General features: G+C 45.1%; 1 protein-coding gene across 1 annotated transcript; it reads left to right on the top strand.

Annotated features, from left to right (window-relative positions):
- Positions 1-3,666: 3,666 nt before the first annotated feature.
- JCHAIN (joining chain of multimeric IgA and IgM) lies at positions 3,667-13,001 on the top strand. Its single transcript, XM_038399607.2, has 4 exons — positions 3,667-3,938; positions 9,001-9,133; positions 10,230-10,310; positions 11,299-13,001. Exons 1-4 carry the CDS (start codon positions 3,875-3,877, stop codon positions 11,498-11,500), a joined length of 480 nt encoding a protein of 159 aa, XP_038255535.1. The 5' UTR covers positions 3,667-3,874; the 3' UTR covers positions 11,501-13,001.
- Positions 13,002-15,817: the final 2,816 nt, after the last annotated feature.

The raw sequence follows: 15,817 nt of genomic DNA on the forward strand, positions 1-15,817 counted from the left end.
AAGCTTTCGTGAGCTACAGCTCACTTCATCAGATGCAGCCGATGAAGTGAGCTGTAGCTCACGAAAGCTTATGCTCAAATAAATTTGTTAGTCTCTAAGGTGCCACAAGTCCTCCTTTTCTTTTTGCGAATACAGACTAACACGGCTGCTACTCTGAAACCTGAAGTAATTCTGTCATTAACAAATGCAGAGAGACACGGCAGAATGAGTCATAGTAAATTATGTCTGATGCATTCAGAAACGCTGATCTGATAAGTTAAGCTGACATATACCATACCCAGCTTGTTCTATGTGAAACAAGCGCAGGTGCTAGTTTGTTTAAAAACCAAACCACGGAACAGGTGCAGCTTTTCTTATTAATACAAATATTTAACCACAGGGGGAAAAACAAGAGACCTGTCAAACTAACATTAAAGTTGACTGAGATGGCAAGAAAGATTCAGTAATAAAGATTTAAGGCTGAAAATTCACGTTGACACTCCAGCCTTCACTCCAGCACTTGTCTACACAAACATTTAATGGACTGTAAACAGGGGTGTAAATCTAACCCACACTAGCTGCCACTGACTGTCTGTCTGTGTGGACCTACTGACATGCGCTGATACTTCCTGAATGGATTTTGATGTAGCCCTGTTTCAAAGTGAGGTAGATCAACGTACACTAATGAATTGCAGTGCGTGGCAGCGGGGTCCGCACAGACAGTTAATGCATGGCAGGCTAAAGTGGGGCAGATTTACACCCCACTTTGCCACAAGCTAAATGTTCCCATCATCTTCTTACGTCTAATAACGATAGTGGATGCTAGTAGTTAAGGTTGCAAAACAGTTTCTGTTACCGTCCTTTTTGCACATGCTCACCATCTCGAGTAAGGGTTGGCAAGCATCCCGGGGGTGCAGTTGCAATGGGGTCCTCTTGCTTGGAGTGGGGAGGAGGTGGCAGCACCATGAACTGAGGTATTGCTTATTTCCTCTCTTGCGCCAGGCCAGCTCACTGGCTGGCACATCGAGGGGCATGGAGCCATGGCTCCGACCTCTCTCCAAACCACCCCCTCCTGCCCACTTACACACAGGGTGGGGTGGAGGAACAGCTGCTGAACAGCCCCTGCTTTCACCATGCCCATGCCAGTGCCATGATCAGTGTGGGTCCCATGCGGCTGTGTGTGGGCCTGGGGACTTCTTCTTACAGCGTGCATAGAACCAAGGCCCTATAGGCTTTCAAGCAAAAAAAGCTGAGAGCTTGAGCCTTCTGTCACTGAAGTCGGAGGCAAACCAGGGGGTGAAGTCTGGCACCAGTGACATCAATGGCAAAACTCTTATTGACTTCCATGATCAGGATGGGTCAATGAGCAGGGGCCTGGATTTCACAGTGTAACTTTAGTGGGATCAAAATCAGGCTCTATATGGTCCACATTGCAATGCTGCGAATCCCAGGAACTCAAAAATCGTGAGTCAGGCTTCCAAAATCTTGAGGGTTTTTTAAAAAAATAAATCAATAAAGTTTGGGTTCATTTTCTTTGCCTTTTTGCTTCATGATCCTTTAGGGCTCACATTTTAAAGATTTTTGCTGCAACCCTGAAGGCTGAAGGCTGGAAACTTCAATTTTTAAAAAAATTAAAGCTGAGAATCTCCTATAATCGCCTGCCTCACTTCAGAAGCAAAGCTGTTCGGATACCAGTAAATACATAAAAAGCAAAGTGCCTGGCATGCAGATGAAGCAGTCTAATCCCAAAATAAGGGTCCAATCTGAGTGTGCAGGGGAGGAGGGGAGAGGGTATGTGCACAGTCAAGATTGGGCTCTCAAGAACGTAATTTGCAAGGGTGCCTAAACTTAGTGTCCTAAATCCATCTTTTGGCTCCTAAAAATAAGTGGCCTGATTTCCAGGGGTGCTGCCTACTGAACTCAACAGGATCACCCAGGATGTAAATCAGCACCTAATTTTGCCCTTGGAGACTACATAGTTCTAAAATATTCACGGATGTTGATCTTTGATTTTTTTTTTAATTAAACCCTCCTGCATAGGCAGAGCTGGCCAGAATCAGCCTTCTTTGCATATTTTGCTTTCTGCTACTTTCGGGTTTTTTTTCTTTAAACCTATCTTTGGATTATCGAACTGCTGACCAAAACAAATAGCAGTTGGAGACCAGAAACTCCCTCATGGTTAACTCAAACTTATTTTTAAACCTGTGCTAAAGGTGGAGCTCAGCAGGAATCCAACAGCAATAGCATAAGAAAGCGCCATATCACATCTAGCTGGAAATGTTTTCTAGATATCTTGGTATACAGAAGAAGAGACAGAAGAGCAACTTCTGCTTTTACAGATAGGCAGCCCCACTGACTGGACTGGGGGCTGCACAGATCTGAGACACAGCGGGATTAAGCCAAAAGAATTGCGACAAAATGAAATGATGATGGAAGTTGTGATTGACATCTGCCCGTCCCCTCCCCCCCGTCGGGGAAGCCTTGCATTAAGATACTTGTTAATCCAGTACAAATGCTCTTTGCATTGTGCCAATGTCCCAAGATGCATCTGTGTTCAATCCTGCCCCTCTTACAGTCGATGACAAAACTCCTATTGACTCTAATAGGTGCAGGATCTGGATCACAGTTAGTAAGATGTGGAGTGAGGGAAGAGAGCATGTGAGTAGTTATCTTACCGAGGGCACTATGTGTCCAAGACACATTCCACACACAAACACTTTAAATCTAGATCTCCCTGGCAGCAAGGTCTAGTGGGTACAGCCTCAAACGGGAGTGAAGAGATTTGATGGTGGTCTGTTCATGGCTCTATTATTAATTTGCTTTGCTGTGCCTCATTTTTACCCTCTGTAAAGTGGAGGTGGGGGAATAATTTTTACCACCTCTTTTGTAAGATGCTCTGAGACCTATGAGTGAAATGAGGTTGGACAAGTCACTTAGTCTCCTTGTGCCTCTGTTCTCTGTGGAATGGGGGTGCTGGAGAGGAGATGGACACTGTCATGATAAAGTCACCCATTGAAATGACACCCCTGTCACTGGGTTGATCATGGGATATACATCCCGTAACTGAAGTGCATTGGTATCCTGTGGGGGCATCAGAAGGGAATCTGCCAATGCAGACATTAACAGGCAAGGAAAGGTACAACTACTACTGCCTAATCATCTCTTAGCTTGCCTAAGCAGGGAGGCAGTGCTCTGTAGTAGATAAAGCACCAGGTTGGGATTCAGGAAACCTGAGTTCTATTTCCAGTTCTGTCACTTCACTTCTGTTTATCCTTCATCCTTTATTTAGATTATAAACTCTCTGGGGCAGGGACTGGCTCTTCCTATGTATCTGTATGGTGCCTGGTACAATGGGGCTCTGAGCCTGAATCCTCCAGCTGCTACTACAATACAAATAATAGTAGCCCGAACATGTGATTTTAAAGTCAGATTTCTCAGGACATCTCAGGACTAGAAGCAACAGTGGTGCTCTACTGTCAATCTGGAAATCACTCTCCCCCGCAACCCCCCACTTGCAGCCCTCTGCATAACTGCCTGTAAACATATCACTGGTCTAGGAATGAACATGATCCATCCTGACCCTAGTGCCAGCATAATTTGGTGCCCCTTTGGGATCCTTTGCTGTCCTACTGCTTGCTTGGCAGCAAACCAAGTTAAAAGTGCTGCAATAATTCTACCCATCAGTAGATCTTTGAAAGAACCAAATCTTCACTTGAGCATTAAACCAATTGCAGTGTCTGGTTTCAACACCCCCAACCACATCTTACAACGGTGTTCGAGAGCTAGCACTCTGGGCTGTTATTTTAGGAAACAACTAGCTCTATCATTTGCACATACCCTTATAGGCAGATGACACTCCTCTAAACTCAAGTTCTTCAAAAGAAGGGAAGGCAGGATGAAGACCTCTTTGTTACTGTGGGGAGTCCTGGCAGTTTTCTTGGGGGCTGCTCTTGTGGCAGGTAGGTGTGAAATGAAATGAAGACCATTATAAATGATGCTTAACTATAAACTTGCATTTGGGTAGCTGTGCTGCACAGTCACCTGTTATCAGTGATCTTAATAGGCAGGCAAGTCAAGCCTCTTTCTGCTAGGTCCGGACTCAACACCCACTGAAATCAATCTGCACTGGACTTGACTTGGGGCCTTGGTCTGTCTCTGCACCCAAAGAGTGGTGTTTTGAAAAATCCCTATTGCAGTGCTAAGGGAGTGATCGCTAGCTACTCAGTAATGTCTTAATGTTAGCTGTGTGGTTCTCAGACTTTTGTACTGGTGACCCCTTTCACACATCAAGCCTCCGAGTGCAATTCCCCTTATAAATTAAAAACTTTTTTTTTATATTTAACACTATTATAAATGCTGGCCATGAAGCGGAGTTTGGGGTGGAGGCTGACAGCCCACGACCCCCCACCATGTAATACTCTCACAACCCCCTGAGGAGGCAGAACCCCCAGTTTGAGAACCCCTGTTTTAATCAGAGGTTCTGCATCAATGAACTGAAGGTGCAGGTGTTTTCTCTTCCTCATACTTGGGAAGCTCACAAGGCTGACTTCGCCTAACTAGAATTAAAGGCTTCTAAATACTTCTTTCTGAGTGTATCTGCCTGTTACAATGGGGCTGGATTCTGATCTCACTGTAGTTTTACATCACGTAACGCTGCTGATTTAAATAGAGATATTCCTGGGTTACACTTGTCTAAGTGACATAAGAATCTTGTCCATAAAGAATAGTAAAAATGGTTGACAGGTAGTATATACTGACTATTTTGATGTGACTTTTTTATGCAATGGTGTAACTTGGGTCAAATTCTTCTCTGTATTCTATTCTGCTGTTAATTGGAACAGTACACCCCCAGGGTCCATTACATCCTGCACTTTCTCTAATCTTGCTAACATTAAGGGCTACATTTTGCATTAATTTATAATTTCTTTAAAAGCATTGATTTCATAGAGATGTAGCTGAGTGCAGAATTTGGCTGCAGGAGTGTACAGTAATCGGTGACAGTGGTCGATTGTCAAATATGCACCAGGTCAACCGAGAGCTGAACTTGCTTCTTCTCATTGGAATTATTACCGCCTCTAATGTGTGTGCAAGTCACAGTGAAGTCTATGTGAGCTAAGTGCCTCTCTGGGAGCATAATTTGGCCCATTTGTTTTTAAATGAATCCATTTTGTGTCTAATTGGATTTATTCTTGCTTTAATAATGGAAACGGTTTAAATTTCAGCAGTGCGTGAGCAGCCATTTTGCAATTTCTTTGCTTCTTTAATATGCGGCAGATGATTATTTATTGATTTCATTGAATGCCACATCCATATATCATGGCATTTTACATGACAACCCAATGTTAAGAGAGACATTTCTCATGAAAATCCATTTTACACTAAGCCACATGCAGAATAGATTTATCCAACCTCCAGGCATTTATAAGCAGCTCTCCCAACACCCTGTTTAACCACTGCTAAGCTTTGCTTTTCCTAAGGAGTCTTTGTTCCTCCACTGGGACATGCAGACATTATTATATAGCTGAAGTGCCAGGGATGATGGTGTATTTTCACTTTTGTGATTTATAAGATGTATTAAATTTTACAAAAATTATAGAACAATTATTATTACATAGAATTACAATTATTAATTATTAATTATTATTATTATTAGTGAAGTCAATGGAGTTACACCACAGGGATGAATCTGGCCCATTATTTTTAGTGTACCGTAATAGTCTTTAGAGCATGTCTTCTTAAACATCCACTAATGATTTGCTCTGAATAATACAGTTACAGAATTAGGGCCTGATCCAAAGCCTGGCTAAGCTAGTGGGAGTCTACTGACTTCAATGGCCTTTAGATCAAACCCTTGGGGAGAACAGTTACATACATAATACAGTTATAATACGCAATACATAATACAGTTACAAAACGGCAGAGGGAGATGGAGAGGAAGAAGAAAAGGCTATAGAGGTGAAATCTGAAAAGAGATCAAGAATCACTGAGCAGAGACACAAGAAGGCTCTATTCTTTCAGAGGGCAGGATTCTTGTTTCATCAGTTACCTAGATTGTGGAGGGGGCAGAGAGCAGAGAAGGATAAGGGCAATGAAACCTGAATCATAGTTATATGTCAAATACGATTATGAGTTCTGTATTTTGGGCCTGTAGTAAGGGGTTATGAAAGTACTATGGAATCAGAAGAGTACAGTGTAAACAGAATTATACTCTAGCTACATTCTTTGCATTACATTAGTGCCTACAGGTCCCTAAGTAGGGTGGGGCTCCATTGCACTAGGTGCTGTCTCTCACTGTGTGTCTCTACAATACCTGCCCCAAAGAGCTTCCTGCTTAAATAGACTGCGCAGGGGTGGGGATGGTAACTAAGGCATATAGAGGTGAAGTGACTTTCTCAAGATTACACAGCAGGTCAGTGGCAGACCCAAGAACAGAACCGCAGGGACTCTTGAGTCCCAGGGAACTGCCCTATTCACTAGATAACAGTGCCTTTATTTCTCGTGAGGAATGGCCTTGCAGAGGCTTCAGTCAGAATTAAAACAGCACCAGAGGGCAGTTAAGAAGGGAAAGTCTTTGGAATGTACAGGAATGGGAAGCTCTGAATCCTGGGCAACTCTTAGCATCTGAAATCAGATGCTGCCTCTAAGTTTGCACTCACACACTGAGTACAATCCCCTGCACATGCCACTCATAGAATTCTTCACTTGTGGGAGCCAGTGACAGGGCACAAAAAATGTTCATGCAGCAGGTGTACTCAAGTGTAAAACGGTGTGTGCAAAAGACCCCACAGAAAGCCAGCTCTTTGGTGACTCAAAGAATGCAATTCTCCGGTATTCACAGGGCCACTTCAGGACTATGGAACTTTTGAGTCCCATGAAATAATAGGGGCTTAACTTAAGTGGGGCCTAAGGGGTATGTCTACACTGCAGCTGCTTCCCAGCTCAAACAGACAGACAGACGTGTGCTAGTTGTGCTCAAGCTAGTACACTACAAAATAGCAGGGTGACCAGGGGTTGCACGGGCTAGCCAGCTGAGTACAAACCTGCCCAGCCCACCGGATACATAGTTGGGTGGCTGGCCCAAGCTGCCAGCAATGCTGCTGTGGCCATCACTCTGCTATTTATAATCCGTGAGCTCAAGCTGAACTAGCACATCTGAAGTCTGTCTGCTTCAGCTAGGAAGCACACTCTGTGAGATGGGGGATTCCCAGAGTTGGGGGCGGGGTCCCTAGTTCCAGCCATGTGCCGCTGCAGACAGCAACAAACCTCCCTCCTAGGAGGCTGGGAGTCAACCCCGGCACAAGCACCAGGTTAACAACACGTGTATCTAACCCAGGAGCAGACCCAGGTCAGGTTCTCTGGTAGGAGTTACACAGCTGCACCCCTCTCGTCCTGCACCACTCCTCTTGGGTCAGTCAAACCTGTCCGCCGTGCACTCTGAGGCTGCCACGGATTGTGAGCTCAAACGGGTGTGTCTAGTGTCTTGCCCTGTGATCTCAGCTCTGCTAACTCCATGCTGTACGTCAGTAAAGATCGCCTTTGGCAGGCAGCAGCAGCTGGCAGCTCTCCTCCAAGCAGCTCCTAGGTCAGGTTCAGTCTCTCCCCAGCTCAGGGTGCTGCTGCTCCTGCTCAGCTCTTTCTTTTCTCTCTCCCCATCTCAGTCTGACTCTTATTCCCTCTGCCACCCACCTCCGTTCATTGGCTCAAACCCTCCCAGCTGGTCCACAGTTAATGCTGGGTCCTTGTTTTTGGAGTGGCTTTCCCTCCCCTCCACAGCCAGTCTTAATCTTTTCTTTTTCCTGCCTGATCCCAAACAAACTAGGAGTGGGAAGGGATCCTGAGGCTGATTCTTACCAAGTGGCTCCAGCCTTAACGGCCAGACTCCTCTTTCAAACCCGGTGAATGCTCCAGTGGTCTGGGACCTGGCTAGTTATTTGCAGCTGTATTCGCCAGTCTGCACACAAGTTTGCAGTTCTGGTGGCACATGCACAATCAGGCGCCCAAGGGGTTTTATTGCACTGAAGTTGGTTTCTACCTTTGGAGAACTGGCCCTGAGTGTTGGCAGGTCAAACCCTGCTATCGTCACCAGGTACATTGCGAGCAGAGTCTATGGATCTGTTTCTGCTATGGGTGAATTTGGCCTTGTAAAGACAAAATCACTTCTTAGGAGCTATAAAAATGTCCAAACTTTAGCTGAAGGGTTTCAGAATTGCCGGTGGGAACTCCCAGCTGACCATTGTGTTCTCCCTCTGCTTTGGAGGAGTAACTATGAAGTTAGGACTGATTCAGACAGTGCTGCTGAAGTTGCCCAGTGTTGGGCGGACCCCACCACCCTGAGGAGAGGCTGGAATGCTGGTGGGATTGTTACTGCTCATGCTCCAGCCAGCTTTGGGATGGCAGAGCTCTGTGTTGGTGCCAACGTACAGAAGTGGGGTAGTGGTTTCCCTTTAAATAGCTTGTGAGCCCTCTGTTGGCCCTCGTGGTCTTCTGTTTCAGAAGCCAGTATGTATATGAGGCTAGGCTTTCCATGTTATTTATGTTTAGGATACACAGGTATTTCGACCATACTCGATCCATTGTGGTTCCTTCGTATTCTGTGTAAGGAGCAATAGACAACCCTTCAGCTGCCTGGCATGCAGCAGAACATCTCCCTTGGCTAAAGTTGGGGTATTGGCACAGGTTCTGCGCTCCTGTTTAACAGGAAACCTGCACCTTTTGTCTCTCAGACCCTCTCCAGCTATGCATCATTTCTGGCTTCATTCCCTACTGCCTCCCCCTTTCAGACCCAGCTGTTTCAGTAAGTGGTGAAAGGAGACGACACTGACTTTGGGGCTGAGCAGTGAGGGATTCAGTTTTGCAGGAGGGCCTGCAATGACTGAACAGATGTTAGATGAGAACCACATTGGACATTACTGAGCGGTTGATAAGATGTCCAAAAAATACAGTAAATTAATTCCAGGAACTGGCAAGAATTTTCTTTTCTCTTGTTTTTCTCTCCTTTTAAAACCCATCCTGTGTTCCCAGGTTATGAGGATGAGGAGGCAGAAGAGCACGTCCTAGTTGATAACAAGTGTAAATGTGCAAGGGTGACCTCAAGGTTTGTCCCTTCTAAAGACAACCCTGAGGAAGAAGTCCTGGTGAGAAACATACGACTCATGTAAGTGGCAAACAATGCCTGATTTGAAGTAGGTAAAGATGAGGTGACACAGCCCACAGGTTCCATTTCTATGTCTCATTTCAGCATATTAGTTATGGGACATGAGAAGGTTTTGTTATGTCCTGGTTTTCATGTTATAGTGTAAGTAATTAGGATTTCATTGACACCCATCTAGTGCTCTAATGGCCTGGAGTGTATAGTACCGTAGACTAGTGGAAAATGACCCAAGTCACACTACATGTTGCTGAATTCCAGCTGCATGGTGCTTTTTCCATCAGTCCAAAACACAGCTCAGAAATGTTTCTGAAGGGTTGACAGTAGCTTTGTAAGATACACTGAAGGAGACAAGAGTAGCCTTTCTCCTGTCCTGATAATTAGGGACACTGGCTGGCACAAAACATAGGATTGCCATTCCAGAGTGGACTCCTGGTCCAGAAAATCTGAGAGTTTGTCCCTGGGAGAGGCCAATGCCTGATTTTTCAGGGAATGCCAAACTCCCATGATGCAATCAGCTAATTAATTGTCTGCTCAGAGGGCCTAATTCTGCACTCTTTACTCCCACTGAGTGAGGGATGTTTTGTCCGAGTAAGGAGGACAGCACTGGAGCCACGGGAGTTCAGGAAGAGCTCACTTCACCTGAAAGTGAGCTAGTCTCATAAGTGTTGTGTCCTGGTTTCCACTAGCTCAATAGAGGGCAAGAGGAACATCAGTGCCATGATGTCATTATTTAAAGCATCATTTGTGGCAAGTGGCACTTGTGGAAATTGTTCCATTACTCATCAGTGGCCTAACATGGTGCAATGCTTTGACACTCTCCAGTCTTTCCATGGTGGTGTCTGGCAATGATGCAAGAAAGACCCTGTTGCTCTTAAGGGTATTTGAAGGCTCAGTCAGGTATAACACATATCCGTTCTACAGATTAAGTATCTGAAACTTCATGGGGAGTGGAAGGGGAAAAGATGAAAATATCTGAACACAGAACAAGATAAGAACTTGGATTCTGTGAATCAGAATAATCATGACACATTGTGGAGCTTGCAGAATTCATTAATTTGTGGTCACTTGATAGTCCTGTTCTTTTTTTTTTTCCCCTTAGAGTCCCCCTGATGAGCAGACAGAACATCTCTGATCCCACCTCACCAGTGAGAACCACCTTTGTTTACCGGCTATCTGAGCTGTGAGTAATTTTCTTTACTGCATTAATTTCAGAACACTTTGCCCTTCCATCACTCTGTCCAAACATCAATGAATTAATCCTCACCACATCCCATTAGACAGATATGGGAATTGAGGGAGAAGTTTCATGGCTTGTCCAAAGTCACAGGAATTCGGCTACAGAGCTTGGGAACAGAATCCCCAACCTCCACTCCAGTGACTTAACAACAAGCCTGTCCTTCCTATGGCGAGGAAATTCAGCATTTACCATGTTAAATTTAGGTGTAGAAACTAAACAAATCCCTTCATAAAAGGTCATTTTTTTAAAATAGTGCCATGATGCACATAGCACCAATACATTAAAATCCAATTCCCATGTGAGATCATGGGGCAAAAGCAAGACCTTGACTTCTAGCATAGACAGTGATTAAACTGGCAGGGATCTCACCTCTGCAAAGAGCCTGCTCAGGCTGCGGCTGACTCCAATGTGTGTGAGATTCAATGTAAATGTAAGATGTTGGGTCAAATTCTCTGCAGCTCTAACTCAGGATTTTATCCTGAGTCTTGAAATATTTGGTGTTTTAAGTAAAGTCCCAGCTCCTGGAGTCCTGTGATCAGAGGAGAATCCCAGTTTTCATTAAAGATGAAAGTGAGTTTCTAGCCCTCATGGTTGCAGAGAAAAGCTTGAAAGAGTGACCCAACTGCACACTGAAGGCTCAAAAACTGAAAAACAAATAAAAATAAACCCATGTTATTGTTAACTAAGCTCATCATTTTGGGGACCTGACTCATCATTTTTGAAGATTTGGGGGCTGGCCCTGGTGCCAGAGAATTGAGCCATTTGCTCCTAAATCAGGATAGGGCCTGGCTGCTCCAGAGCCTAAAGAGACAGCAAAGCCCGACTGATGTGTGACTGCCAAAGTAGCAATGAGGACTTGAGCCCTCTCCCGTGCGGTGGCCTCTTTCAGTGACTACAGCCTAACAGGCATTCCATCCTATCTGTCTTCCAGCTGCAAAAAATGTGATCCCACAGAAGTGGAGGTAGGTGACCGGGTAGTTACTGCTGAGCAGAGCAACAACTGCAGCAGTTCCGATACCTGCTACACCTATGACAGGAACAAGTGCTACACCACGACCTTCCCATTTTTCTACGGCGGGGAGACCAACACCATCCAAGCAGCCTTGACTCCAGAATCCTGCTACGCTAATTAGATTAAACCACTGCTGTTAGAGTGCCTGGTTATACTGTAATCTGCCCCCACAGACCAAAACACATTTATATTAGCATGGTAAGAAAGACAGGGTCTGAAATATCAGCTCCTCACAGTTAATGTGTTAGCTACATGAAAAGTAATGCCTTCCTTCTATAGCAAATGGTGGTTATAAATATAACGGAATAGTTAAGCCAATTATGCATGGTGGGAAAAATCCTATATTGTGGGGCAGATCCTCAGCTGGTATAAATCAATGTAACTGCCTTGAAATCATGGGAGCTACACTAACTTACCCCAGTGGGGGATCTGGCTTGGACAGTTTTCATTCAGTCCTGCCTCAGACAAGGCTTTCATTAAAGTCAGTGGGAGTTTTGCCCTAGTAACAAAGACTGGATTTGTTCTTCTCTCTGTATGTAGAAACAGTGAAATCCAAATGCCATGCCAGTGTCTGGATTCAGATTTCCACAATTATGTTTTCCAAAGCAACTTCTCCAGTGTCATGGTCTTTTTGGTTACTACAATACCTTTTAGCCCCGAGAGATAACGCCACTGCACATAAAATATCAGTGTGCAATTTGAGATGGCACCTTGTTTGTGTTCTTTTGGAAACCCCCCACTTAAATTATCTAAAATAATCCTTTGCACAAACTTTAAGTAACACAAGACCATATTGTTATACTTCCACCTGGAAGCATAATAGAAATCAGTGCCGTTATTGAGAAGGAGGCCATTCAGGACGGGGCTTTCAAAGATGCCTATGGGATTTGGATACCCAGTTTCTATTAATCCCTTATGTGGCTTTGAAAATCACATTCTCAGTGTATCTCAGCATATTTAGAGAAGACTGAAGATGCTGCTGCTCTTGAGTATTTTTAAATGGTGCCAAAATATCATGTGTTACAGGAATGGTAAATTATTCTTTCACTATATATTTGAGATTGAGCTACTGCCCAGTGATATTTCACTGCTCTGTGTTTCCATGCTGACAATTATTCATGCTGTCTCCAATTCATCTAACACTGTGGAGAACCATTTATTTCTTTCAGTTTAAAGAAATAACTAAATGGTCTAGGTCCTGATTCTGCATTCAGAGGTACACTGGCGGCCTTTGGGCTTGCACGATCTGATTGCAAAAATGGGGCCCTAGTTAGGTCTTCCTTCCAGTCTTCTACAGCAGACTCCTTTCTCTTGTTTGTAGAAGGAATTCTCGCCCATCAAAGAGGCTGATATTGTGTTGCACTGTTCATCACATTTGAGTGCATCATACCTTGTGTTTTCTCTAGGCAGTCATGTATGAAAGTCCATAAACTGTGTGCAGCATTACCCTTGAGAAGGCTGATACATTCCTCCCTATTATAAAAATTGGTTGCACATTTCTAGGCTATTCTGAGAAACCCTGGCATATTTCGTGTTGTAACAAAATAGAGCAAGAGCTATGTACCCATGATTTCAGCTTTGTTAGCAAGATTGAAATAATTAAATAGATTTTTCTGCAACTATCTGTGTGTCAGATGTAAATGGCATTAAAAGGAAGAATCTGGTCTGTACTGGTTTTCCTCCAATCTTCAAGGTGAAGAAGAAGAATTTGCACTAAATAACTGACTATAGTTAGGGCTCCATGTCTGTTATGGAGGTTGCAGAAGTCACGGACTTTCCACGACCTCCATGATTTCTGCAGCGGCCAGTGTGGCTGATCCCAGGGCCGCCCCAAGCAGCTGGCTCTGCGGCCAGCTGCTCAAGTGGCCCCAGGGACAGCCACATGGGGTTTAGTCAGGGGTATTTTTAGTATAAGTCAAGGACAGGTCACTGGCCGTGAATTTTTGTTTATTACCCATGACCTGTCCATGACTTTTACTAAATATACCCATGACTAAATTGTAGCCTTAATTATAGTTACAAGCAAACTCATCGTGATGTATTGATTAGATGCTTATACTTTCATCAAGGAATTTCAAAGATGCAATGAAGCTCCATTGCTTTACCATATCAAGATCCATCCTACATCAGTGGGAATATTCAAAGTGCTCAACACACTGTATGAAAGGGCCACTGTGAGCCAGTTTAGACCCTAATCCTGCAGTTCATGTATGGCACAGAGGTGCACCTGCATGTTGTAAATTGCAGGATCTTACTGTGTGGCTGGCATATTAGGTCTGTACAGCATGAGTGCCTTCAAACAGAAACCCAAACAGGGCTTGTCATCAGGGCTGCCAATTCAAGTCCAAAACACCTTCCCTACTGACAAGACAACAATCTTTATAGCACCCACATTTGATTAACAAAATAAGAGGCCACAGAAGATTAAAATATCCTTTTGAGCCAATTTATATCACAGCCTGACATTAAATGGCATACATATCAAATTTTATTTTTTCCAGCTTATGAAATAAGATAGATTAATTAAGAAATAAAAACACAAAGGAGGAAGAAAGCCTTCAAGATAAAATATTTCTATAGTGTACTGACATGGTTAAGGAGAAAGCACTCTTGACGTCAGTGACTTTCTGGGTACGCAGTACTTCTGAAAGCCAGACCACTTATTTGGGGGCTAAAATGTGGACACAGGAACTTGGAGCATCTTGTTGTGAGATTCTGGGCTTTTGCTAATGTCAGTGTATTAAGCATGTAGGAGCTTTGTGACACACAAGAGTACAGGGAAGAGACTGAACTTTATTTCCGGACTTCAGTCACCTGTTAGGGTCAGGGTTACACAAGTTCAATATTCCTTGTCTCAGGGCAGGGCTTAGCATCCACTGTGGTCCTTTCTGACTGTCAGCAAATTCCTAGTGGTAAAATATCAGAGTAAAGCCTTTAAGAGAGTGGGAGTTTTGGGTGTGCCTGGGAGTGACACCGAATGAGACTGAGGACGGACAGTCCAGTGGTTAGGGCACTAGCCTAGGACTTGAGACACCTGAGTTCAATTCCCTGCTCTGCCACAGACTTCCAGAGTGTAGTGGATTAGCGGTGGTCACCTCCTCTGGGTCAGTGGGAAGCCAGTGGGTGCTGCCCATGGTCAGTGAATTAGCGAAGTCTGGTGTGAGACTCTGGGGGGAGCAGACTCACAGTTTGAAGGGGCTCTGGCTTTCAGGCTGTAAGCAGTCTGTGTGCTCCAGCTCTCAGGCAGGGCAGAGCAGTAAAGGTTCAGGGGCTCAGATGCAGAGCACCAAATAGTCGGGCTTCCTGGCTCTGGTGGGACAGCCGATAAATGCAGGCCTCTTTGCCTAAAGGGGCAGGCTGCCACCCCAGGGGTGGAGTGGCGGGGCGGGGTGGGGGAGAAGAGAGACCCAGGCCCACCCTGTTCTACTGGGTCCCAGCCCAGGGCCCTAACAGTGGCAGAGGGCACTGGGTCAGCAGGGATCCTAGCCACAACACACCAACCAGGTTTCAGGCAGCATTGGAGTTGGCTGTTGCTGGGCCACTTCCTCCCCTCGGGGTGTACCTGGATCTGTGGGTGTTGACCGTTTCTCCAAGGTAGATGGCCAGCAGCAGTTCCAGTGACTCCTTGGTTGACTGGCAGCTCTGGCCAGCCCTCAGCTCGGCAGGGCTCCTCTTCAGTCTCCAGCCTAAGGAGTGGGCAGAAGGTGTCCGTCTCCTCCAGCAGCTGACGCCCAACTGAGGTCAAGCACCTGCCCTTTATAGTTCTGGTTCTGCCTCTTAACTTCCGGTGGGAGGGGTGGGCACAGCCTGGCTCTGCCCACCTGGGCTCAGAGAGTGGTCCCCCCCGCCCAGGGGGATTCAAGTGGACTTTACTGCAAGTCTCATGGGCAAAAGCTGGTGTAGTGCTTTAAAAATGTAGGAATAACTGTTCCCATAGCTGGTTCTACACAACCAGAGGGGGGCGCGTGCTCTCAGAGGGTGTAAAAAACCCACCCAGAATACTATGCCCAATAAAGCGGGGTTAGAAGAAGGCACAAATTTGGTTTCAATAAACAAGACAGTCCCAGAAGGCATGCAACAAGCCCACGCTCATTAGGTTACCTCCACATCACTCACTAGAAGCCCTACACTACTTCTGTGAAGTCCGTGGGAGTTTTCCCTTTTATTTCCAAGGGAGCAGAACTGGAGCCTAGGTCCCCAAATCCCTATTAAAGCACAGTTTGGGGTGCCCAGTAATACCACCAGAGGAATCTAGTCTGGGGGGAAAAGCAAAGAGGAACAGGAGGCTTTTTCTAGCAGGTTTACATGCTCAGACCCTCTCTTCTGTTTTAGCAAAAAGAACGAGGAGGACTTGTGGCACCTTAGAGACTAACACATTTATGTGAGCTTAAGCTTTCGTGAGCTACAGCCCACTTCATCTAATAACCATTTGTAACTG

This window comes from Dermochelys coriacea, chromosome 4, assembly GCF_009764565.3.
Source record: "Dermochelys coriacea isolate rDerCor1 chromosome 4, rDerCor1.pri.v4, whole genome shotgun sequence".
NCBI lineage: Eukaryota > Metazoa > Chordata > Testudines > Dermochelyidae > Dermochelys > Dermochelys coriacea.